At 40.8% G+C, this 26,419-nt stretch overlaps 1 protein-coding gene across 4 annotated transcripts in view; it reads right to left on the bottom strand.

Moving 5' to 3' along the window:
• The window catches only part of ERLEC1 (endoplasmic reticulum lectin 1), a 177,236-nt gene that overhangs the window by 80,245 nt on the left and 70,572 nt on the right, over window positions 1-26,419 (bottom strand). For all 4 annotated transcript variants that reach the window (XR_003855372.1, XM_029593428.1, XM_029593427.1 and 1 more), the window contains exons 7-9: window positions 20,111-20,334; window positions 18,583-18,712; window positions 2,967-3,116 (exon numbers count right to left, since the gene is read on the bottom strand). Coding sequence is in view for 3 of the 4 variants with exons in the window: in XM_029593428.1 (XP_029449288.1) it covers window positions 2,967-3,116; window positions 18,583-18,712; window positions 20,111-20,334 (504 nt within the window). In the remaining variant the exon portion in view is untranslated. The remainder of the gene's footprint in view (window positions 1-2,966; window positions 3,117-18,582; window positions 18,713-20,110; window positions 20,335-26,419) is intronic.

Genomic DNA, 26,419 nt, shown 5'->3' with positions numbered 1-26,419 from the left:
AAAAGTAATGCATTAATGCTGAGTTAACATGGACTGACAGAAAAAAGGTTAATGAGCTACACTGTGTACAAATGAGAGCTGTCAGCGGAGGCCTTTGCCCTCATTCGGCATAGGTGGGCCAAGCCCCAGTTCGATCTCATGGCAACTTGAGGAAATGCCAAGACTCTCGGGTTTTTCTGCCACAGGAGAGAATATGGCTCCGAAGGAATCGACACTCTACTGCAGCCGTGGCCAGTGAGACTACTGTTATATGTATTTCCTCCATGGAAGATCGTAGGTTGGGTGCTACGTTGCATTGAACATCCAAAAAGAGTGAGTCTAGTGGTGCCAGAACGGCCACGCCGTCTGTGGATCTGGTTCAACTGGCAGTAGATTGTCCTGTCTGATTAAGTCACCTGCAGGGGATTACTACACCAAGGGCCCATCTTTTTGGAACAGTTGGATCGCTTCTGTCTAGTGGCCTGGCTTTTGAGAGGCAGCACTTCTTCTTGAAGGGGTATTCAGACCGGTGATTACTACTCTCCTTCAGGCTAGGTCATCTACTTCTTTGGCGTATAGCTGAGTGTGACGAATGTTTGAGACATGGTGTGGGGTGCATGACATTGATCCTTTGCAAGATGGCTTTGTCAAAGGGTTAGCCTATAACTCTGAGTGCAGAGTGCAGCCTTGGGCTGTTTTCGAGGGAGGCTTCAGGGGAGGACGTCAGCATCTCATCCAGACATCATATGGTTTTTTAAAGGAGCAAAACACTACATTTGTAGGATGCGCCAATTTTGAAACCTTAATCTGGTTCTTCGAGTACTGTGTGGGCCTCCTTTTGAACCACTGAGAAAGGCATCTTTGAGGAACCTCACCTTGAAAGCCGTGTTCCAGGTGGCGATTTGTTCGGCTAGATGAATTTCAGAGCTACAAGCCTTGTTGTGCAGGGATCCTTTTTTGCAGGTTTTGTATGACAGTCTCATTTCATTCAGTTCCTTCTTTTCTACCCAAAGTCATATCTGCTTTTCATCTCAGCCAGACAGTGGAATTGCCAGCTTTTCCGCACTTGACGTCAGATTCACCTCATACAGAGGAACTTCACCATTTGGATGTTTGTCGGGTTCTGTTGCCGTATCTCAAAGTTACAAATGACTTTCGGATGTCGGATCATCTCTGTTTTATTCAGTGGAGCAAAGAGGGGTTGCAAAGTGACTAAGAGCATGATAGCAAGATGATTGAAAGAAGCAATTATTTCGGCCTATATCTGTAAGGGTCGGTCGGTTCTGGAGGGGCTGAGGGCGCATTCTACTAGGGCGCAGGCAGCCTCTGGGTGGAGTGCCAATTGGCGTCTCCACAGAAGATTTGTCGAGCAGTGACTTGGTCTTCTTTGCGCACTTTTATCAAACATTACCGTTTGGATGTTTGGACTCTGAAGGAAGCCACGTTTGGTGTGTGTGGCATGCAAGTCTTTCGGGCTCCTGTCCAGTGTAGAGGGAATTGGGTATATCCCCACTTGTCTGAACTGATCTGGGGTATGAACAGGAAAGGAAAATTGGTTCTTACCTGCTAATTTTCATTCCAGGAATACCCCAGATCAGTCCAAACTCCTGTCCACTTAGTGGTCAGAAAGGCCTTTCCCACTTCTGAACGCTACTGGTGATGCAAAATTTGAATGAGTGATGCAGAATTTGAACAAGATTGTACATAGTTTAAGCAATTTTGGGTTGGAATTTTTTCATTACCCTAGGTTGAGGATTCAGATTTGTTGGGGGTTCCAATTTTAATCCTCAGCTCGCTCCAGAGGAAGAAATCCTTGGTGGTTTGGGGATAGTCATCTTGGCTTGGGTATAAGTCAATACTGAGGGACTGCAGGTGGCACTCTTGGTTAAGTAGCAGTCCTGAAAAGTTTTTATTCTCTGCCTCAATCTGCTGATAGGGCTGCAAAACCCACTTGGTCTGGACTGATCTGTGGTATTCCAGGAATGAAAATTAGCAGGTAAGAATCAACTTTTAGGAATTATCAGGAAAGGAATGAAGAATAAAACAGTAATGTCATAATGCCTCTATAATCGCTCCAAGCCACACCTGGAATACTGTGTGCAGTTCTGGTTGCCACATCTCAAAAAGATATATAGTTACATTAGAAAAGGTACAGAGAAGGGCAGTCAAAATGATAAATGGGCTGGAATGGCTCCCCTATGAGGAAAAGCTAAAAAGGTTAGGGCTGTTCAGTTTGGAGACAAGATGGCTGAAGGGAGATATGATAGAGGTCTATAAAATCATGAGTGGAATAGAACAGGTAAATGTAAATCTCTTATTTACTCTTTCAAAAAATACTGAGACTAGGGGATGCTCCATGAAGTTAGTAAGTAGCATATTGTCAAAAAATTTTTTTTGAGAAAATTCTTTCACTCAGTGCACAATTAAGCTCTGGAATTAGTTGTCGAAGGAAGAGATTAAGGAAGTTAGCATAGCTGGGTTTAAAAAAAGGTTTGGACAAGTTCCTGGAGGAGAAGTCCATAAATCTATTAACCAAGTAGACAATGAATAGCCACCACTTATCTCTGTGCAATAGAAGCAAGGGATCTACAGTATTTACTGTTTGGGATCTTGCCAGATATTTATAACCTGGATTGGCCACTGTTGGAAACTACTGCTTCATGCACCTTTGCTCTGACCCAATATAGCAAATTTTTATACTCGTATGTTCTAATGCTGTGTTAGCCTTAACACACTTTTGTATATTGGTTCCTGTCTCTCTCTGACCAGGAGATGCTCCTTGTTAAAACATGAGTACAGTTCTGTCACATCAAAAGACGGAAGCAATTATGTCAAAGCTCAAGTTGTTAAAGATGAATACAGCTTTAGCTCAGTCTACTGTACAAGCCCATCTTAGACCACAAAATTACAGCGATATTGAAAAAAAAATAAACAACATTGACCCAGCTCAAAATCTCAAGAAAAGCATATTCAGCATTATGTCTCACCCCATGGAAGCAGTAAGAACCACTAAGAAACTCCTTTATAAGCTGGTCGTCTGTGAGCTTGGAGATGTGCCCAGATAATGGCTGCTGGGATCCAATATTTATGGGTTTGTGGGCTGAGGAAAACTTTTCTTCCGCTGAATGCATTTCTTCCTGAAAATAATTAATCATTGAACATTACGTATATTTATTATTTATACTGAGCAACACAAATACATTCTGAATTGTACAGCTACTTAGTACACTCCCTTTTAAATTGAAGCCATAAAGTACATTTATCAGATTCTGTCACAGCAATTTTACCCAATCACAATAATTCTGACAGCTGTAATTAAAGTAGGACTACTGTCACTCTGAAGGAAAAATTAATTCTTACTTGACGATTTTCTTTCCTTTAATCCAGCCAGACCAGTCCTGTCCATGGGTTATGCTTCCCAACATGGAGATAGAGACTAACTGGTTTGTTGACTTTATCCCTTATGGGCTCCCGTGCCGACTTCAGCTTGTCAGTATTCCATTTAACAAGCTAAGATAAACATTTTTACTACACTAAAAACTCTCTCACCCCTCCCCCTCCCCAAACAAAAACCAGAGCGCTTCCTAAGAAGAAAAGACAAAAACAAGAAATGGAACAGACAAACCTTATCAAGGTTATTACCTTAACATCCAGCACGCCAACTAGCGCACACAAGCAGTTATTCTGAAAATGAATCTGGAGAATAATACACTTGATAGAACAGGGAGGTCCTGATTTGGTCTGGATAGATACAAGGAAAGGACATTATCTGGTAAAAACTAAAATTTTTCCTGCCTCTTCATCCAGCCAGACCAGTCCAGATGCATAATATGTACCCAAGTTGTTCCTCTATTGAGCGAAACACTACCAAATCTGCTCTCAAGACTTCCAAATCAAAGGAAATATCTCTGGCTTGAAGATAGAGATGATAGTACTTTGAATAAGTATGCAAGGAATACCAGGTCACCGATCTGCAAATCTCCAATGGTGACAACAAGAAGTTCTACTCAGGAAGCCGCCTGCATCCTGACAGAGTACACCCTCAATTTCTTGGGAAGTGGCCATACCTTGAATAAGCAAGCCTCCCCTATCACTTCCTTAGTCCAACGAGCAATCGACACCTTCAAAGCTGTTTGACCCTTCTGGAACCATTAAATCAAAGAAATGTCATCTGTGGGGGGGCCCCAAAACCAGAGAACCCCAGTACAGATGATTTGTTTACCACCTCTACATTATAGCCTGCCTTTCCCTATGGTTCATCAGGGTGTATTTCAGTTCTTGCCTCCCTTGATGGAATGCCTTTCTTGCAGCCCAGAAACTCCTTGCCAGTTTCACTGACAGCTGATAGACTAGATCTGGCCCACCCTGCCGATGTAATCCATGCAAAGGTGCCACCAGAGGCACTGCACATGCAAAGCAGCATGATAAAGAAGCTCCTTTGTGCATGCCTTGGGCCGACAAAGGCCAGGTGCAGTATTTGGACTCTTTAGGTATTCTCTGCTGAGAAGATCCGGGTGATTACAGGACACTGCAGGTATGGCGCTTTATGCTCTCTCGTGCTTTCACACTTAAGGCAGCCATCTTGTCTCACTACTACTGTTAATTCATCTTCCTCTACAAGGATTTCTGTTTGTTTTTTTTTTTTTATTAATGCCCAGTCCCTTATAAAGAAGGTTCAAGTTGTTTATGATCTACCTTTTCTCAAATTGATTTTTTTTGTGTAACCAAATCATAGTTATTAGATTCTGACCTTGTGTTTCTTAATCATCTTTGTCCTGCAGGCTACACTTGTGGTTTTCAGCCTCATCTTAAGGGTTGTGGGAGTGGGTTGTGAATTATTTACAAGAAAACCTGAAAAATGGTTGAAAATCTAAGAGGCCCGGGGGTCCGGCTGAGAGTGGAAGGGACATCTTGCCGCCCTGATTAGAGGCTTGGGAACTGAAACGCCTGCTAATTCCAGCTAGCAGTGAGTGATTAAAGATCAGCGAATACCAGCTGCTGAGCCCGAGCCCATACGTCATCATCAGGAGCCCGGGGCTTTAAAACCCGAGTGACGCCAGCGCGCAGCCGACGCCGGTGCGCTGCCGAAGGCGCGCGCGGCTTAGACCGGCTTTGACTGGGATTTGACCGGGATTCGACTGGCTACCGGAACTATTAAAATCAATGGGCCGTAAAAGGAAAGCAAGATATGTCACGTCTTCACCCACAGCGACTATAAGAACCGGACCCATGGACGCCCATGTGAGTCGGCAGGGACCGCCAAGAATGGACAGTTTGCGAGATTCGTCTGAAGCCTCGCTTAGTCCAGGCAACGCTTTAACTCCCCCCCAACCGAATGAGGACCCGAGAGATGGACAACTGGATGAAAGGGAACCATCCAACGTGAGTGCAAATGTGGTGCATGCCGCGGCGGATGGGACTGATCCCACTAATTGCCTCAAAGATTCTTTAGTTGGGGCACAAGGTGGGAACCTAGTTGTGACCATTGGTGATACACAGATTAGTTCTGTGGACTCTTCCAATGTGACACTCTCGGACCTCTGGAGGGTACTGGTAAAATTGGACTTGAATTTGACCCAAGTTAATTCCTCTCTCACTTCATTGGTTAATGTGAATAGAACTTCAATACTGGAACAAGGTAAAAGATTGAGTGCAGTGGAAGTAATGTTAAATGAAGTAACTGGGAAAATAAATAACATTCAGAATTTGGATAACGTATTAGAGATAATACTCTAATACATACTGATTTGGAAAATTTAGAGAATCTGGTAAGAGCAAAAAATTTAAGGTTGGTAAATTTTCCAATGACCAGATTATTGTCCCCTAGAGAGATGTTGATAAAATATCTAAAAGAGATCTTAATGTATGAAGAAAGTGATATACCAGCTTTCTCTAAGATACATTACTTCCTGTCTAGATCCGATATAAGAGCTAGGATAAATGAGGAAAGTAGTATGGGAATTTCGACATTCTTAGAAGAATCGGTAGATGTTATAAATAAAAGAGCAACTCTCTTTGTGTCCTTTATGGCTGAGAGAGATAAGGAATGTGTATTGGAGAAATTTTTTAGAAATAAAGACCTGCAATTTTGTGGTAAAAAGATTTATATGTTTCCAGATGTTTCTAGACCTACGCAGGTCCGCAGTAAACAGTTCTTGGCACTGAAAAGTAAAGTCCTGGAAATTGGAGCAACGTTTTATTTGAGATATCCTTCTAGATGTTTTTTAAATTTTCAGGGCAAAAAATTCAGTTTCAATGAACCATTACAGCTACAGAATTTCTTGAAAGATAAGTCAAGTTCTAATTGAAACCAAGAATCGATACTTGGAGAAGCAATAGAAGTTAAGATAGATGATGCCCCTTCACAAAATGAGTAATTATGGAAGGTTATTTGTGATATATAGGACCCCCCTCATTATTATTATTTTTAACTTGGGGAAGTTTTCTGAATATTTATGTAATGTTATTATTTGAAATAATTTGTTCTCCCAAGTTAAGATTATATATAGAAATGTGAATTAAACATATTTTGTGTTTTATGTAATATTTTGGAAAATTAATAAAGAAATAATTGAAAAAAAGAAAATCTAAGAGGCCCTTCTCCCTATGAAATGTTAGTTTTGCACTCTGATGCTTTTAGATTTTGTTTAAATTACTGTCCACGTGATCTTAAGTACTCTAATTCATCTCCCTTTTTTGAACACTTCATTCAGTCTGGAGCTAATCTTAACATGGTACATGGTACAGGGAGGTTATTCCCTCCCTGTACACTTGGTACATTGCTCGCATGCTGGCATAGCTGGCTAAAGTAGAAAAAAGTAGCATCCATTTCACTGGTGACATCTGGACCTGCCAAATTCTACACGTTTCTCTGATGGCACACTGGTTGTAGCTGGCCAAGGTAAGAGCAGGCAACAGCTCTAGTGGGGACAGATACAGCAGAGAGTACAGGTGGGATATGCTGTACACACGTCTTGATTATCAGTGATACTTTGATCAGTATCTTAGAAGCAATAGGGAAGATGATGGAGGGCTGGCAGCTGGAGCAGAGAGATAGCACTGTTGATCCTGTTTAGCTTTATTATTTTTTTTTTGTTATAGGCAATGGTGCTAACATGAAAAAGGCAGTGGGAGATAGAGGGAATTTGTTGCTTTGCACACTTGCTATACCTGAAGTAAAGAGGAAACCCTGGAGGCCAAAGAGCTATGCAGCAGCTTAGCTCTGAAAGGACTAAAACCCTTGGGCTGATAGTCCAGGATAAAGCCCTAGGAATTTACACTGTCACACTTCAAGCACAGTCTCTTAATGTCTATCTTCCCAAGCTCTTAATTTAAAATATAATTTATTTTCAAAACAAGCCCACTTGTTTTGAAAATACTCTTTTGTTGATGCATTAGTTCTTTGAACTCATGCATTACTCATGTTTTTGCCCATCAACACAGTTTTCTGTATATCCCAAGTTACACTACCCCTTTTTTAGCCATTCCCTATATTTATTCACATTATTTTGACAAGTTATTGTTGTCTATGTAATATTTATTTATGTTCTTATGTTCAGAAACTCTGTTTATTGTAACGCCTTAACCGCGACAGTTTTGTTCTATGGAAACAGACCTGATTTGATACTTGTATTGAGAAGGTCGGTATATAAAAATCCTAAATAAATAAATAATGGTAGTCCTTGGAGATTTTAATCTTTATGTGGATAGTGTTCCAATGTCTGCTCCATGTGAACAATGTTTGGATATCTCAGATCACTTAGGTTGGCAACAAACTCGGTCATACTTTAGATTTAGTTTTTGTTAATTCTACTTTGCTGGCTAAAAATACTTTGGGGTAGATTTTATAAATCTGCACCCGCGCGTACTTTTGTTCGCGCACCAGGCACAAACGAGTACACAGGATTTTAATAGATACATGTGTAGCCGCGCATATCCATTAAAATCCGGGGTCGGCGCGCGCAAGGCTGCCCAAAATTGGCAGCCTGCGTGCGCCTTCCCCTCCCTTACCCACCCCCCACCTGTTGTACAAGTTACGCCTGCCCGAAGCAGGCACAACTTGCGCGTGCCGGGCCAGCCGCCGGTGCGCGATTCCCAGGCCCGGGAGCCATTTCGGAGGCCTCGGCCACACCCCCGAAATGCCCACGGCCCCCAAATGACGCGCTGCCGCGACACCCCTCCCCCCCTAGGAAAGCCCCTGGACTTATGCGCTTTGTCCATCTATTAGAGACTTTAGGCATATCTTTCGTAAGCTGAAAAGAGCTTGGCGACATAAGCGTTCCAATGACTCTTTTATATGTTACAAAAAACATGTCTATAAGTATCATGTAGATGACACCAAGAAGGCATCTTTCTCTAAACTATTATCAAGTGCTAGTCACAACCTAAGAACACTATTTAGTTTAGTGCAAAAAATGACAAAAGCTTCCGATCTGTCGGATTCTCCTTATATTAAATTCTAGGGAGAGTCCTTGCAAGTTGTTTATGAAGTTTTTCACAAAGAAAGTTTCTATCTTAGCAGTTATGTTTACAGGCATCCCTCCCTGCCCAAATAACTTGATGTTTGTTGGGCCATCTTTTGATGTTTCCTTTCTAGGTTGTTGGTGCACTCTCTTCTGTTAAAACTGTGTTTTGTCCTTTAAATATTTGGGATGTTTCTATCTTAAGATTCTGAAAGAGCTAATTGCGCCCCATTTAACTAAAATTTGTATTCTATTGGAAAGAATTGTTCCATCTACTTTGAAGAAAGCTATTGACAGATCCTTGTTAAAGAAAACAGGACTAAATTCAAGTGAATTATCCAACTACAGGCCTATCTCCACTCTCCCTAACACTGCTAAGGTGCTGGAGCAGCTAGTGTTAAAACAATTGACCAACTACCTCGAGGAGTATAATATTTTAGATCCATTCCAATTTGGTTTGAGAAAAGCTCTCAGTACGGACAGGTTGCTGACATCAACTATTGATACTCTACATAGAGGTAGAAATAGTGGAAAATGTTTATAGATTTTACTTGACATTTATTCTGCTTTCAATACTTTGGACCATTCGATTTTTATATCGTCTACATGAATACGGTATTACTGGAACAGTTCTTAATTGGTTTTGATCATACCTTACTGTCTGTTTTCATCAAATCAGGAGAGATGGTCAGTTCTCTCAATAGCAGGGTACCACTGGAGTCCCTCAAAACTCCGCTCTATCTTCCCTTCTGTTTAATATTTATCAATCTCCTGTTAATAAAATCCTGACAAATATCTGTGAGTTTGTTTTTTTTATCCAACTTCATCCTACTTGGATGGAGACCACTACTTTACTGACATGTATTTCCACAATATGAATATGGCTCACTCATAAGAGGACCCTAAATTTTCAAAAAAACTGAACTTATTGCTCTTCAGCATTTTATAAGAAATTATCTACCTTATTGTTTTGTAGTGGATGTCCTCCTTCAAACTGCTCCTCATGTTAAGAGTTTAGGAGTCTGGTTGACTCCAAACTGAATATTAGTCAGCAGATTAAATCCATAGTTAAATCATGTTTTTCAAACTTAGGGTTTTATGAGGTTTGAAATCAACTTTACTGCCATCTTATTTTCGATCAGTAGTCCAAGTGCTTATCATGCCTGACTATTATAATGTTGTATTTTTAGGTCTTCCAGCTTTGACATTATGAGCCTTCCAAATTCTGCAAATTTCTGCAGTATGCTTAATTACCAGTAAGAGAATAAGGGAGCACATTACTCCAGTTTTATATGGCCTTCATTGGTTACTGACTAAATTCAGTACAAAGTTGCATTGATGGTATTTAATTTACTTAAATGTAATACTTTTCCATTTTACGCGTACATACCTCGACCAATGCCTGAAAAGGTTGGCGTGAGCACTTGGTGCTGCGGCGTAGTTGACACAGCCTCATAGGCAAACCTACGAGGCCTATGCCAGCAGCTGGTGAACGTGCCCTGTAGTGGAACAGACTGAAGCTTCACCTATACCAGCCGCTCTCCTGCAAGTTGAACCCTTGGGTTCTGGGGACCAGTAGGTCTTAGGCAGGTCTCTAAGGCAGAGGCAAGAGCAAGAGTCCATTAGCATACTGTGGTCAGGACAGGCAGATGGAGTCTGAGACAGGCCAAGTTTGGGGCAGGCTATACACAGATGTGATCAGGTCCAGGCAGAAGGTCAGGATCCAAAGTCAGGCCAAGGGAGGATGAAGACACACTAAACACACTGGACGAGATGAACAAGACTGAGCTGGATGAAGTGGAGCTGGACAAAGGAAGTAGGAGAAGACAAGCAGAGCAGAACAAGGCGAGACGAGGCTGGACAACACAAACTGAAGACACAGGAAATCGGGAACACTGGCAACACATACTGCAAAGCAGGAGACTCATTGCTGAGGCAAAAATAGAGCCATCCAAGGAGCCTTTACATAGGAAGGACTAGTGGAGGTAATTAGAGGGCACAGCAGGCACTTTAAGACTGGGTACTGCACACATGCCTAAGGACAGGTCGGATTGCAGAGGTATGGCAAAGTGAGAGGCTGGATCTGGCAGCGTTCCTGCCACGCTGAGATTGGGTAGCTTCAGGGGCTAGTGCCACGGGCTCATGGGGCTATCTTCGGGTGATGAATCCTAACAATGCGCTGTGGTCTGCCGGACGTGCAGTCACCTAAAATGGCATGCTTGGACGAGATACGAGAAAAGGGTTTTTTCAGTAGCCACACCATCTAAACTAAGTAAACCAATTAGATCTAACTCTCATTGTATAGGGGATATATAAATAATTTAAAATAAATAAATAATAAATAAATCTTCCATTAGAATTATGGATGTCTTGTTCAAAATCATTTAAGACCTCTCTCAAAACTCACTCATTTAGACTGGCGAATAATACCAGGATGGTGGCAGTACAAATAGCACTAGGACTGCACCAGTTGATGAGAATAGCACTAGGACTGCAGCAGTGATGAGATTATTTTATTCTGTTTTATTCCATTTTATGTTTATTATTTTATATTTTTTGAATGTTTTAATTATGTTTGTTATTCATGTAAAATCGCCTAGAGGCTTGTGCATCAGGAGATTAAGAAATGTTAACAAATGAAACTCAGATTATGAAATTATTAGTGACCTTTAATTACAGCAGAACCCTCAACATCTAAACGATGAAATTGAACACACTCTTCTCCATCAAAGTCCCTTTTTTTGGTACCACAAAGTAAATTGAATGCTGACCCAGATACCATCAAGAGTTCAGGACCTGAATCCTTTCCCTAGATGCAGCAGCTACAAAAACATCATCTGTACAGCTTCCCCTTATGAATGGATCAACAAGGGGAAAACCATGAAGTATCTTTAAAAAGGATGGGAAACTCCAGACTGTAGTTGTCCCTGACAACTAAGACCTACTGATCCGAAGTAATGAGGACCCAATTCCAATAAAAGGCTGACAAATGCCTGCTTTGCCTTTGTATCAGAGAGTGGCCTCCCAAACATTGTAAACCACCCCAAGACTCCATCCTTGCTTCCCTTCTTTGAATTCCAAAAGGACTGGAATCTACCAAAAGATCTAGACCTCTGACCACATGCCAACCTCCCCCAGCTTTGCATACTTAGAATCCCTAAAGTGGCTCCAAGCCAGAAATGATCTCAACATCCTCTTAGTCTGGTCTGTGGGCAATCTGGGGGACTTTCAATTCCCACACAAAGGAAATGAGACAAAGTGGGAAGATCCTAAGGAAAAATAATAAAGTATTTGCTTATCTTAGCATGAAACTATGTTGGGATTTCTCAGTGAGAACTTACTCCACTTATTATAATTATTGCTATTTCATTTCTTAAGAATGTGTTTTTCTGGAAAGGAGGAAAAGACCTCAGACTTTACCAAGTAGTAAAATGGAGTATAGCAAGATGGTAAATGTCCAAACATCGGTCAGAAAAATCTCCTAATGTCTTATCTTTCATTTTCAATATTTAAAAAGTTTTTTTTACTCAAAAGTTTTAGGTCTTTTCCTCCTTTCCAGAGAAACATCTTCTTGGTTCCCTCCTTGCCAGTTCATGTATGCCACTGCAGTCACATTGGTCAGACAACACTGACTGCTTTCCCCTTTAGTAGCAGGAGAAAATGACAGAGCCAACTGTATGGCTCTGGCTTTCAGCCTGTTGATGGACCAGGATACCTCTTGAGGAGACCAAAGGCCCTGACCACCTAGTTCAGATAATGAGCCCCCCAACTAGACAGGCTCCCATCTATAATAACCAGAATCCAAGAAGGGTGTCAAATATTCTTCGCATCTGGACTACTGTAATTCACTCCTGGACTACTGTAATTCACTCCCTTCTGGGCCTTCCCGCCTGCACCACCAAACCTCTCCAGATGGTCCTGAATGCCACGGCAAGAATTCTCACAAACGCCAAAAAAAAGGATCATATCACCCCTATCCTCCAGCATCTCCATTGGCTTCCTATTAAATACAGGATTCAGTTCAAAACCAGCATGATGATACATAAGGCCCTACATAACATCTCTCCTCTCAACTTAACCTTCCATCTCCAGCTACACACTTCCAAAAAACCGACTAGAAGGGCATACCAGAACAGACTGATCACCCAACCTGCAAAATCCTCCCTGAGGAAATGCGCACTATCCACAGCGGGCCCGTCACTCTGGAACTCGCTACCACCAGACCTGCGCCTTGAACCTTGCCATACTACTTTTAAAAAGAAACTTAAGACTTGGCTCTTCATACAAGCATTCCCAGAGAGCAAAGAGCAGGAAGAACGACAATCTCAAATCAGTCACTGTCCACCACTGCCCCCCACCCCTGCCCCCCACCCCTGCATACAAGTTCCTGAAGAAATCATTTACTGAAATTTAACATATCATATATATTCTGTTCACTGGAGTTGCACGAACGCCCCCTTTGCGCCTTCATGCTGTTCTGTTTACAGCAATAATGTAATTACTAATTGTTTTATTTTGTTTTAATTTGTTTTCTAATGGTTTTAATTGTTCTATATGTTCCATGTAAACCGCCATCCAGGCGATAGTTAATCATTTCCTTGTAAACCGGAGTGATATGTATATTATACAGGAACTTCCGGTATATAAAAGCCAAAAATAAATAAATAAAGCAATCAATCAATCAATCTGATTCTGAGGGACCATCCACCACTGCAGATTGTCCCTCACTAACTCCAGCAGATGTAGATACAACTTGTAATCCTGGAATTAGGGCAACCAACACAATAGGAGAGCAGCCTGCAGAGCCCTCATATGAGCTCTGGTCCAAGGAACGAGATCTACAGCCAAAGAAGGATTTTACAGAGCACCCTTTGTTTGATGGCAGAAGTACAGGGGAAACCATAAAGAAGTCAGGAGAGGACTGATTTTTTCCCCTTACAAGTCTATGAGCCCCCAGAGGAATAGGATGATTGTTTTTCTGGCCTAGAGTGCCTTGAATCCTGAAAATGAACATGACTCTTATTGGACCACAAAGGTCTGAGGCTTATTTTCAGGAAGACTGGTTTAGGATCCCCCAAGATTCTTAACAAGCTGTTCCAGATGCTCCCTGAAAAGAAGCTTACCCTTAAAGGGGAACTAATCCAGCTGACATTTTGACCAGTAATCTGCTGACCAGCTGCAAAGCCAAAGCAACATCCTGGCTATAATGGAGGAAGCTATAGCTCTGAATGAGATGCAGAGGAAATCATAGAGGGCGTCTGTTAAAAAAGCCATCACAGACTCCATTCTGAATGCCTCTTCACTCTCAGGGAGCTGCTGAATCCAGCATAAAAGCACGTGGACTACCATACTGCTGCAGATAGAGACTTCAATAGCCAGACCGAGACAGAAAAGTAATACTTTGAAGGGCGCTGTACCCCCTAATCATGGGGATCCTTGAGTGAGTTGCTGCCAAGATTGTAGTCCAGCTGGTGACTGCTGTGACCAGTGAATTCATCTTAGGCAAATGAAGCAATCAAACTGCATTCTGAGAAAGAGGAAACAACTTGAGAAGGTTTCTTGACCCCTCAAGGCTGATCTCAGGAGCATCCCACTCCACCAAACACCATCTTTTCAACCTCGAGGGGAAAAGCCCTGGAGGACTTTTATGCCCATTTAATAATACAATCCCAAGCCAGAGGTTCTTCAACGCTAAGATCCATAATCCAAAGGCACGAGACCATCTGGTCAATCAGGGATGCTACTTCTTCCCTATAGAAAAGACTGATCACTGCACCATCCTCATTGTCTGAGGAAATCTCACCTTCCTCTGCTGAAGCTAAACGGAAGGGGAAGGTAAGGCAGGATGCCTCGACCCCAGCTCGACCTAACCCTATCCAAACCACTTTGCTAGGATTTTATTCTAAGGCAGGCAAAGAAACCCCGGAGAATCCCGCTGTAATGTTGAAATTTATTTATTTATTTATATTCTTTTATATACCGACGAACGTTGGGAACATCTCATCGGTTCAAATTGGCATGCTGGCGATTTCCACTGCCACTAGACTGGATTGTGAATCTCTAGCTGAAGCCTTTCCTGGTTGAGAAGGTGTGCTGGCAGCAATGGAGGACTGGGAGCACTCTCAGGATCTCCCCCAGCACACATGCAAGCTGTACACAGCAGCCCCAAAGAAGCAGCTATCTGCTCCAGCATGCACAACAGCAATTCCTGTCCTTTTTCAAGCCCGGCCTCCTCCCAGCTCATGCACTGAAGCACTGCCTCAAAGACCCCCCCAGAGGACACAAAATCTACAGATTGAGAAGCTCCATTGCCGCAACTCTTGTTATAAATTTTTTTTAAAGTGGCACATAGAGATTAAAGCAGGCAGGCAGAGATAAGATGGACGGACAAGTGGGACGGGGGGGGGGGGTACAGCAGGATGGAGAAGCCTCTCCACAGCACCCAGCAAAATAAATAAATAAATAAATAAATACATTTCCCCCATTTTACCAAATTTGCTTTTCTGACAACTTTCTCACCTTAGTTTTCCAGATATCAGTCTTCTTTTTGTGATCTCTTGTAATTAATGAACACTAACTTTTTCTCCCTTATGCTTTCAGCTACTTCATTAGAAAACTACAGCGGTCTTTTTTTCTTCTTCCCTTTATTTACTTTCCTAACAAACAAGATTAGTTGCCCTTCTGTCATCTCCTTTTAATTCTGTCCACTGCTACGTAAGAACATACCATACTGGGTCAGACCAAGGGTCCATCAAGCCCAGCATCCTGTTTCCAACAGTGGCCAATCCAGGCCATAAGAAACTGGCAAGTACCCAAAAACTAAGTCTATTCCATGTTACTGTTGCTAGTAATAGCAGTGGCTATTTTCTAAGTCAACTCAATTAATAGCAGGTAATGGACTTCTCCTCCAAGAACTTATCCAATCCTTTTTTAAACACAGCTATACTAACTGCACTAACCACATCCTCTGGCAACAAATTCCAGAGTTTAATTGTGTGTTGAGTAAAAAAGAACTTTCTCCGATTAGTTTTAAATGTGCCACATGCTAACTTCATGGATTGCCCCTAGTCTTTCTATTATCCGAAAGAGTAAATAACCGATTCACATCTACCCGTTCTACACCTCTCATGATTTTAAACTTCTCTATCATATCCCCCCTCAGCTGTCTCTTCTCCAAGCTGAAAAGTCCTAACCTCTTTAGTCTTTCCTCATAGGGGAGCTGTTCCATTCCCCTTATCATTTTGGTAGCCCTTCTCTGTACCTTCTCCATCACAATTATAACTTTTGAGAGATGCGGCGACCAGAATTGTACACAGATTTCAAGGTGCGGTCTCACCATGGAGCGATACGGAGGCATTATGACATTTTCCGTTTTATTCACCATTCCCTTTCTAATAATTCCCAACATTCTGTTTGCTTTTTTTGACTGCCGCAGCACACTGAACCGACGATTTCAATGTGTTATCCACTATGACGCCTAGATCTCTTTCTTGGGTTGTAGCACCAAATATGGAACCCAACATTGTGTAATTATAGCATGGGTTATTTTTCCCTATATGCATCACCTTGCACTTATCCACATTAAATTTCATCTGCCATTTGAATGCCCAATTTTCCAGTCTCACAAGGTCTTCCTGCAATTTATCAGAATCTGCTTGTGATTTAACTACTCTGAACAATTTTGTATCATCTGCAAATATGATTATCTCACTCGTTGTATTTCTTTCCAGATCATTTATAAATATATTGAAAAGTGAGGGTCCCAATACAGATCCTTGTCGCACTCCACTGCCCACTCCCTTCCACTGAGAAAACTGTCCATTTAATCCTACTCTTTGTTTCCTGTCTTTTAGCCAGTTTGCAATCCACGAAAGGACATCACCACCTATCCCATGACTTTTTACTTTTCCTAGAAGCCTCTCATGAGGAACTTTATCAAACGCCTTCTGAAAATCCAAGTATACTACATCTACCCCTTCACCTTTATCCATGTGTTTATTAACTCCTTCAAAAAAGTGAAGCAGATTTGTGAGGCAAGACTTGCCCTGGGTAAAGCCATGCTGACTTTGTTCCATTAAACCATGTCTTTCTATATGTTCTGTGATTTTGATGTTTAGAACACTTTCCACTATTTTTCCTGGCACTGAAGTCAGGCTAACCGGTCTGTAGTTTCCCGGATCGCCTCTGGAGCCCTTTTAAATATTGGGGTTACATTAGCTATCCTCCAGTCTTCAGGTACAATGGATGATTTTAATGATAGGTTATAAATTTTTACTAATAGGTCTGACATTTCATTTTTTAGTTCCTTCAGAACTCTGGGGTGTATACCATCCGGTCCAGGTGATTTACTACTCTTCAGTTTGTCAATCAGGCCTACCACATCTTCTAGGTTCACCGTGATTTGATTCAGTCCATCTGAATCATTACCCATGAAAACCTTCTCCAGTACGGGTACCTCCCCAACGTCCTCTTCAGTAAACACTGAAGCAAAGAAATCATTTAATCTTTCCACAATGGCCTTATCTTCTCTAAGTGCCCCTTTAACCCCTCGATCATCTAACGGTCCAATCGATTCTCTTGCAGGCTTTCTGCTTCGGATATATTTTAAAAAGTTTTTACTGTGAGTTTTTGCCTCTATAGCTAACTTCTTTTCAAATTCCCTCTTAGCCTGTCTTATCAATGTCTTACATTTAACTTGGAAGATAATGGATAGACCAGTAGCCAGAGCGATCTCCTGCACTCGAGCCCGGCTGCCAGTATTCAAAATGTTGCCGATAGCCTTTGCCCTTGCTATGTCACAGGGGCTACTTGTGCCATTGGTTGGCCCCTGTCACATGATAGGAGCACAAGATGGCGCTGGCTGTCCATTGCTCCTACCATGTGACAGGGGCCAACCAATAGCACCGGTAGCCCCTGTGACATAGTAAGGGCAAAGGCTATTGGTGCCATTTTGAATACTGGCAGCCGATGGTCCGAGTGCAAGAGATTGCTCCAGACCCCCGCTGGACCACTAGGGACTTCTGGCAAGTCTTGGGGGGGGTGGGGGGTTGTAGTTAATTAAATTTAAAGGGTTGGGATGGGGACAAAAAAAAAACAATTTGTTGTAGTTAAATTTTTTTTTTTTTTTTTAATATTCACTCCGTAAGACGCACAGACATTTCCCCCCCACTTTTGGGGGGAAAAAAGTGCGTCTTATGGAGCGAAAAATATGGTACTTGTATAAACTGCAATTAACACGGGTAAAACTTATTTGACAATTCAATGGCATATACTGTAGCATTTTTCAAAAGCCCACTTACACGAATAGTGCATTTACACATGTAACACACAGTCTGAAGTGTGTAAATGCTTTTGAAAATCAGACCCTAAGTGCTTTGCTTTTCAAAGAAAAAATATCCATAGAAAAAGCAGCTGCAAATTTCTGCAGATACTTATTCCTTATGCAATTTTCAAAGGGATAATAAATATTCGGGTATTTTCCCTTTGAGAACTGGTGCAAAGAGTTTGCAACTACCTGCACAGTTTTGAAAATAGCCCCAGAATGGGGGGAAAAAAAAGCTTTAATAACTGAGGTCCATAGTGGGTCAATTAAATTAATTTCAAGTCAAGTTTAATTTCACTTGAGCTGTCTGGTCTAAAAAGGAATTACATTTACATGAAAAGTGGTACTGTACTTTAAGGAACTGCTAATTTCTGCCCATGAATCAATATCTCTCATCTGTCAAAATTGTTTTCTTTGTATCTTTATAACAAAATGAAATTCACAAATAAATACTCAAATTTTGATTAATAGATTTTCTTTTGGACATTATCCATCGCCATCCATAAATAATCCAGCCTTTTTAAACTCAGCTTTCATTAAATCCAACTATAAATTCAACAGTATATGCAAATATTACTATTCCCAAAGTTTACATTATAATAGCTCGATTTAGCTTTCATCTTGTGGTAATAAAAAGAAAATCCAAAATCACTTGTGAAACATTGTACAAACTTTAATAGAATACATTTTTCAAAGAAAAAGTAAATTTTAGTATTATAGAAGTCCACTGTAAGGAAATCCATGAATTTCTAGTTGATTTCTTGAAACATCTTAACCATATCTTTGCTTACAAACTATAATCTTTAAGAGAAAAAGTACCTCCTTGGGCCTCCTGAAAGAGGTTTTCATTATTTCTTGCTGTCGCTCAAATTTGTCAAGACTACGCGGCCTAAGAGGGGATCCTGGTAGTGACTGGCAAAATATGTCATTTACAGGAGACGCTCGGAACCTGTGGAAAAGGAAAACAGAAAGGTCACCCAGACTTTACCATCGCTTATAAACTCAGGGCTTAAAATCCACCAAAAATCTTAAATCCTCATCCTCAACAGCGTGCTTCGTACAGGGGTACCCATTTTGGGAGTAATTTTGTAACACTCTGCAGAACTCAGTCAGCATGCTGTGTACATAAGTTCCACCAATTTACAAAGCATTTTTATGTGCATAGGTCTCTGCTTTGAAAGTTAATCTGGCAAAACTACACAACATGCAGTTACACCTGCTATTTGGTGCATATAGTTTTATCAAGAGAATTTACATGCATACTTCTTAAAATCAAGAAGTCTCAGCCCCACCCAGATTCCTCTCTCTCGAATGCCTCTCCCTCATGTACATAAAAGCTTTCCCAGAGAGCTAAAAGCAAGAAAAACAAACTTCCAGCCTTGTCTTACAGCATTATTGTAATGTTCATATTGCGTCAGTTATATGTTTCAAGTTGTTTTCTAAGTTGATCTTAGTTGTTTCATAATAGATTTTACTTTGATTATTATCCGTTCATTATATTCGATATGTTCCATGTAAACCGCCTCCCCGGCGATAGTTATTTCTGTTAAATGTGAACCGGAGTGATATGTATTATATACAGGAACTTCCGGTATATAAAAACCAAAAAATAAATAAATAAATAAATAAATAAAAGCACATGCATACAGTTTTATCACTGAACAAAAAAGGAACAATAACAATCAAATAAAATACATATCCCCGTGATAGTAATAAAGGAGACTGCTCCACCAATGTCCCAATTCTGCAAGATAACTGGGGTCAAAAGGTGAATTGTTAATGAGCTAAAGGTCACCAGACCCAAAGCAATCAGTGCCAGGCTCAAAATAGACAACTCTATTAGAGGCTGTGTCTCACTGAAATTTTAATCACCCATCAGATGACTATTTTTTGGTCTTTTATGTGCAATAAAAGTGACTTATCTCAAGCGAAAATATCTTCCACAGGAAATCTTAAGAGACTTCAGTCCAAGTTCATATTTTCCAGCTGTCTAATCTGTGAAACCATTGGGTCTTGAAATAGTATTTACTTTTTAGAGTCATTCAAATGCCATGGTGTTACTCTGTCCAAAACTCCAAAATACCCAACGCTGCAGCGTTTTGGCGTCCTACTGCCTGCATCAGGGGTACTGTGAATGAACTGTTGCCTTCAGACCTTCATCTCACTCCACTACTGAAAATGGCAGACACACCATTTTACACGTGTATCGGTTCTGCAGTTTTCTAAAAGACATTTCTGCAGGTAAAACACTACCAGAAATCTCTATGAAAATTACCCTCATTTTTATTTTAGTAAAACTATGGTAGTGCCAGAACCATTATGTTAAAAGCAGTTTGTGGTAACTTACCTATACTGAGGATGAGTGCATAATAGGGGGGTCAGAATCATAACTTCATATTCACAGGTGGTGATTTCAGTTACTGAGAGAATTTCATGTTTCGCTTCTGGATGACAGATGTACATCACGGTGCTCATTCGTGGTTGGTTCTGTTTCAGGCTGCAAGGTGTTCCATTTCCCATTTCCACTGGATAGAATGGAGTCTTCTGCCCTTCAATATTTTTAGTGGGAATCTATGTTAAAATTGAATTACAAAATAGAATGATTTCAACTTTATTGGTGGCAAAAGCAGTACAAACTGATGTGTGGCTTCCTTTCCCTTACTTTCTAAAATTACCTCTCTTTAACTTTAGGTAGGTTGTTTGTCTCTAAAATGATCTTAGAGATGTACATTTTACACACATCAGGTTGGTAGCTGGCAGCATAGTGTGATAGACTGAAGATTATCTTAGAATAAATATATATATATATATATATATTTATATTTATTATGTTAATATATTTGATTAACAAGAATTTTGTTTACATAATTTGAGAAGATAACTCATTCATCTACATAGGAGAATACTACCACTATATAACTGAATTGTTTCAAAACTATGAACTGCAAAATTACCTTTCAACAACTGGCCCCATGAGTTGCATTCAGAAGACCTTCAAAAGGAATTTATATTTCAACATTTTCTCCCCACATTCTGCATTTACTATGAAAGACCTGCCTTTCTTCCAAAAGATCTAAAAAAAAAAAAGATCTAACCCCTGTGGACTGCTTCACCATTTATATTTATTAAAATGTATTAATAGCTTTTCATATTGCTGTATTTATGGGAAAAGACCTTGATGAATCAGGCCCTAAGAAAACTAATCACCTGTTCTTCCCATTCCAGTCTCACCATGCATTTATCCTTCTGTAAACATCCATCTTTTCATATAACCACATTTATTAATTTTATAATACTATATACATGAATCATTTTCCATACCCGCATCCCAAATTGATTCCACACTGTTCTCCAAAACATATAAATCACTGTAGACTTCATGGCAAAACTGGATGGTATATAAAACCCGATAAATAAATAAATAGAGGTAACATCTATCTAAGGCTTACAGCTTTTTCATATGTCTCTGTGGTTTACTTACTACATTCAGTTTACCCTAATAACATAAAAAATATGTAGTTATGTACAGCCAAGAGTTTCCTAAACTAATCCTGCAGATTCCCAATGCTATTACCCCCTATGCTAACTTTTAAGGCCTCTGCAATGCACAACATATTCCCTTATATACATTTTTAAGCCTACTCCCCAAATTCTAAGAAAACCAAGAGTATTAATGTTCAAAGCATCACATTCGAAAGTCAAGAGATGGGTTGAGTATTAGTTGAATTAAAAAATTGCAGCTTAATGTGCTCAGTGTCTCTCCCACAAATATTCTGGAAGCCATTATATTTTGCAGATAGAGCTTGGGTCTCTCTTGTTTTTAATAGTTACATTTGGAATTGTGACTGTCTTCTTTTCCTTTGTGTGTAAAACATTGAGCGACATGCACCTTAGTTGATGAGGTTAAACTGGAGATTGTTTTGCTATCTCAGATTTAGAAACAATCAATTGATAATGATTCATTAGAAGCAAAAGCTGCAGAGCTTACTTGTTCCATGGAAAATTTTAGAATGGAGTTGAAAGAGTATAAATTGAAAAAAATGTAAGAGGGACAAGGGTGATTACACTCAGGATTATGTTTATCCCTGGATGTCATCTACCCATTGTTTCAAACCTAACAAAATGGTTATTTTTGAATCTTCCTCTTAACCTGGTGATTCTTTGGGAGATGATATACACACTATTTTTTAGATCAACTGCACAGAGCCCCTTGGAAATCCAGATCAAGTGCACAGTGGTTCAGAGGACACTGTCAGAAAAGACTGCACACCCATCCGCAGTGGTAACTGCGGTTCCTTCATTAATTTATCATCAAGGTTTACTACTAGCATTGAACCTGATGTCCTAAATAGGGGTTGTCGTTTGTACCATTTTTTTTTCATGACATGTTTATAACACACATACATTTGTTTACGTTTGAAATCCTTGCATTTAAAATCATTTTTTAAAGGCTCGAGAAGTGGGAGCAGGAGACCATTCAGTGGCTGCTCGACCCTTCACTTGGTGCCCTACTGGTAAAGGTGACCCAATGGGTTTTAGCCTTTGAGAATATGATTGAGAATGATTTAAAGGAAATGGAGGCTACGTGTATAAAATGCCAATTTAATTTTTCTAAAAAGGAACATTTAACTTTACAAAATTTGTCTTGGGATGATAGAATTATCAAGCCCGTAGATATGGGTGACTATGAAGCAGAGGTCAGAAGACAACTTTCTGATTAGACTTATCAGCAATTAGTTAATGATCCTAGTCTGAGAATAAGGAATATTTTTTCAAAATTTAGTGGAAAATGCTATGTTGCAGAGATTTATTACTAAAAATGTATTTTTAATATAATTTCATCCTCTTTATTCCTTTTTTTTTTTTAAGATTCTACCCAAAATTCACAAAACTTTGTTTACATTTGTGGGATATTGGGGGGATTCAGGAGGGAATTTAATGTGTGGTTTACTTGATGGTAGAATGTTACTGAAAAACTTAAGACATCTTACTAAAAAAAAAACAAAAAACCACAAACATACCAGGTATATTGATAATCTCAGGGCTGAATTCAATTCTAGAACCCCTTTCTATATTTGTCAATCTTTTTTTGCAACCCTTTATTCCAAAGATTGTGTTTGTTCGGCATTCTTCGCATTTATAGAATGTTTGAATAGCATTGTAATGAATTAGCCATGCTGTCTGGTAGCGTCGTGACCGGGTCAGTAGGCAGAGTTTTCTCAGTTAGTACAGAGTTTTGAACTCTGTACGGCTGCTCGGTGAGGTTCCCGCATGACTGACGTTTTTACCTCAGTCTCTTTTTTCCGCGAGCAAGACTGCAGGCAGGCTTTTTCTCTCTAGTCTCTGAAGAAAGTTTTTTCAATAACATGCGTGCGTCACTGTACACGTTATGAAATTGGCATGTCCATGTGCGTGCACCGGGAACCATGCACACATGGGCGCCCGAGCGTGCCATTTAAAATTTACCCTTAAGTGGGCTGATTCTGTTACACATAAAGCAGGATTTTTATGTCAAAAACAGCAATAAACAACTGAAGATCATATTGTATGTGCTTTACCAATGTACAAAGCCTTCTAGACAAATTTCAAAAATCATCCGAAGACATTGGGGCCGATGCAATAAAATTTGCAGAAAGCGAGCACTGACTTTTCAGTGCCCGCTTTCTTAGCGCAAGTAAGGGGGATACCATGCAATAAACAAATTAGGGAGGTCGCGCTAGCAAGGAGGCGCTAGGGTCGCTAGCGCGACCTTACCACTTCCTTGCTAACGCGACCCCGTGGTTACCGGCGATCTGCCGGGTATGAACACCAATGCCGATAAACTCTGCGTCAATTTTCATAACTGCAGCCAGTTTAGCTTTAAAAAAAAAGTACAGAAAAGCAGTTTTTTCTGCTTTTCTGTACTTTTTTTCAGTGTGCTCAGCTATTAACACCTGCTCCAGGCAGGCAATAATATCTGAGCGATGATAAATGTGCATCTGAGACACACATTTATTTTTTTGCATTTGGAGTGAATGAGTAATAGCCTCATTCACATGCATTTGCATATGATGAGCGCTAACTCATTCACTCCGCATCGGACGCGCGTTAAATAGGCGCTAATCCCCCTATTGCATTAGGGGGTGGATTAGCGCCTATTTAACCCGCATCCGACAGCGGGTTAAACAGTGCGCTCAACTGAGCGTACTGTATTGCATCAGCCCCATTGTTTATTGGTGCAGTCTTTGCAACCTTTTTTTGACACTCTTATTTGCATAAAAGATTGCTAGACACTTTATTTTCATCTAGATTTATAGAAAGTGTTGTGGTCATCACATCTGTGGTCACTGCAAATTCTGCCTAAGTATAAACTCTCGTCGATTAGATATAAAAATATACCCATTAAGTTACTGTACTACTTCATATGTGATATATGATTTTATGTCCCTGATATTATACATGTGGGTAAAAAAAAACATGTGGACTATTAAAATAAAAAAATCGCTGAACATTGCAGCTCTATTTGCTGCAATCACATAGAGGCACTGTTAACCTCTCACCAGATGAGTTAGGAATATTCAATCAGTGATTTAAGATTTTTAGTAATATACCAAGTAACTTTTCAGTATGTAGATCTGTTTCTTCTCCAGCAAAAATGGATATTCGAATCAGGATCTCTTAGCCCTGAAGGCTTAAATAAAATGGAGTGGGAAGTGTTTTCTCAGTGGAGGGGCAGTGAGTGCATCAGTGATCTGTACTGGGTCCCGAGCTTTTCAATCTATATAAATAAAAAAGTAAATGTTCGTTTGTTCAAAATCTTAAATCTCCGAAAGTTCTTCACTTGATTGCTTTGAAATTTTGACACAAGGTTGCATTCAATTTCACGAGTGTTTTTATATATCTATATTATAAAGATGTCACACCTGTGACAGGTAAAAACATGCTTTTTGGGAAAAACAGCGCCATCTGTTGGACGTAAAAGCAACACACGCTATCTCTGACCGACGGACCGCAAATGCGCAGTAGAGAGCAGCTCTACCGCGCATGTGCGGATCATAGAGCTCTGCGCTACGTGCTGGGTGTCACAGAGGGGAGGAGGAAAGGGCAGACGAGTCGCCGCTCCGAGAAACAGCTCAGCCCGTTCCTCCACCGCTGGGGAAGGGGGGAGGGAGTAGGGACTGCCGGACAGTTACACACAGGAGGAGGAAAGGGTAAAAAAAGAGTCGCCGAGCCAGTCCGTCCACCGCCGGGGAAGTGGGGGGGGGGGGGGGGGGGGGGGGGGGGGGAGTTGGGACGGCCAAAGCAGAGCTAATGCCCATTGTGAAATTAAACCTGACTGAGCCATGGCAACGCGTGGCCGGGTACAGCTAGTATATTTATAAATTATCTGGAAAGGAATAGGATGAGTGAGGTAATCAAATTTGCAGATGATACAAAATTATTCAGAGTAGTTAAATCACAAGCAGATTGTGATATTTTGCAGGAGGACCTTGTGAGACTGGAAAATTGGGCATCCAAATGGCAGATGAAATTTAATGTGGATAAGTGCAAGGTGATGCATATAGGGAAAAATAACCCATACTACAGTTACACGATGTTAGGTTCCATATTAGGAGCTACCACCCAGGAAAGAGATCTAGGTATCATAGTGGGTAACACATTGAAATCATCGGTTCAGTGTGCTGCAGCAGTCAAAAAAGAAAACAGAATGTTAGGAATTATTAGAAAGGGAATGGCGAATAAAACAGAAAATGTCATAATGCCTCTATACTGCTCCATGGTGAGACCGCACCTTGAATACTGTGTACAATTCTGGTCACCGCATCTCAAAAAAGATATAATTGTGATGGAGAAGGTACAGAGAAGGGTGACCAAAATGATAAAGGGGACGGAACAGCTCCCCTATGAGGAAAGACTAAAGAGGTTAGAACTGTTCAGGTTGGAGAAGAGACAGCTGAGGGGGGATATGATAGAGGTGTTTAAAATCATGAGAGTTCTAGAACGGGTAAGTGTGAATCGGTTATTTAATCTTTCGGATAATAGAAGGACTAGGGCACACTCCATGAAGTTAGCATGTAGCACTTTTAAAACTAATCGGAGAAGGTTCTTTTTCACTCAACGCACAATTAAAAACTCTGGAATTTGGGGGATGGAGTCAAGATGGCGACTTGTTGAGACGCACTTTTCTGCAGCTCCGGCGTTTTTCCCTGCAATACAGAATTACCTTGCTAAAATGGCACCGAAACGAAAGGGGTAGACTAGAAGTTACCCCTCGACTTCTACGATACCTCCGGGGCAGAAAACCATCGAGCAGTGTACGGTTAAACCGGTGAACTCAGGCGTGAGAGGTCCGGCTGCTGGGTCACAGGAAGGAGACTGTGACCCTTCTTCAAAAGTAATATCCCTCAGCCTATTGGATGAGTGACTACCCCCTGCTGCAAGAGCAACCTCGACTCCTCGCCCGAGCGGAAACCCGGAGCTGGTTAGCCGAGGAAGTCGGGCGAGGGGGAGACGTCTGTGGAAGGGCAATTGCAGCCCTTCAAGGGAATCGGAGACTTACTCACTGGAGGAGGAGACCTGAACAGACTGGAAGGACAGGATGCTAGTAGAGGAGGTGAGAGCTCTGTCTTTATGACCCCTGTTTGTCCCAGTGAGTTAATAACAATGGCTAAACCAG

Source organism: Rhinatrema bivittatum, chromosome 3, assembly GCF_901001135.1.
Source record: "Rhinatrema bivittatum chromosome 3, aRhiBiv1.1, whole genome shotgun sequence".
In the NCBI taxonomy this organism is placed as follows: domain Eukaryota; kingdom Metazoa; phylum Chordata; class Amphibia; order Gymnophiona; family Rhinatrematidae; genus Rhinatrema; species Rhinatrema bivittatum.
The sequence above is the reverse complement of the archived record's forward strand: the minus strand, read 5'-3'. Positions and strand labels throughout refer to the sequence as shown.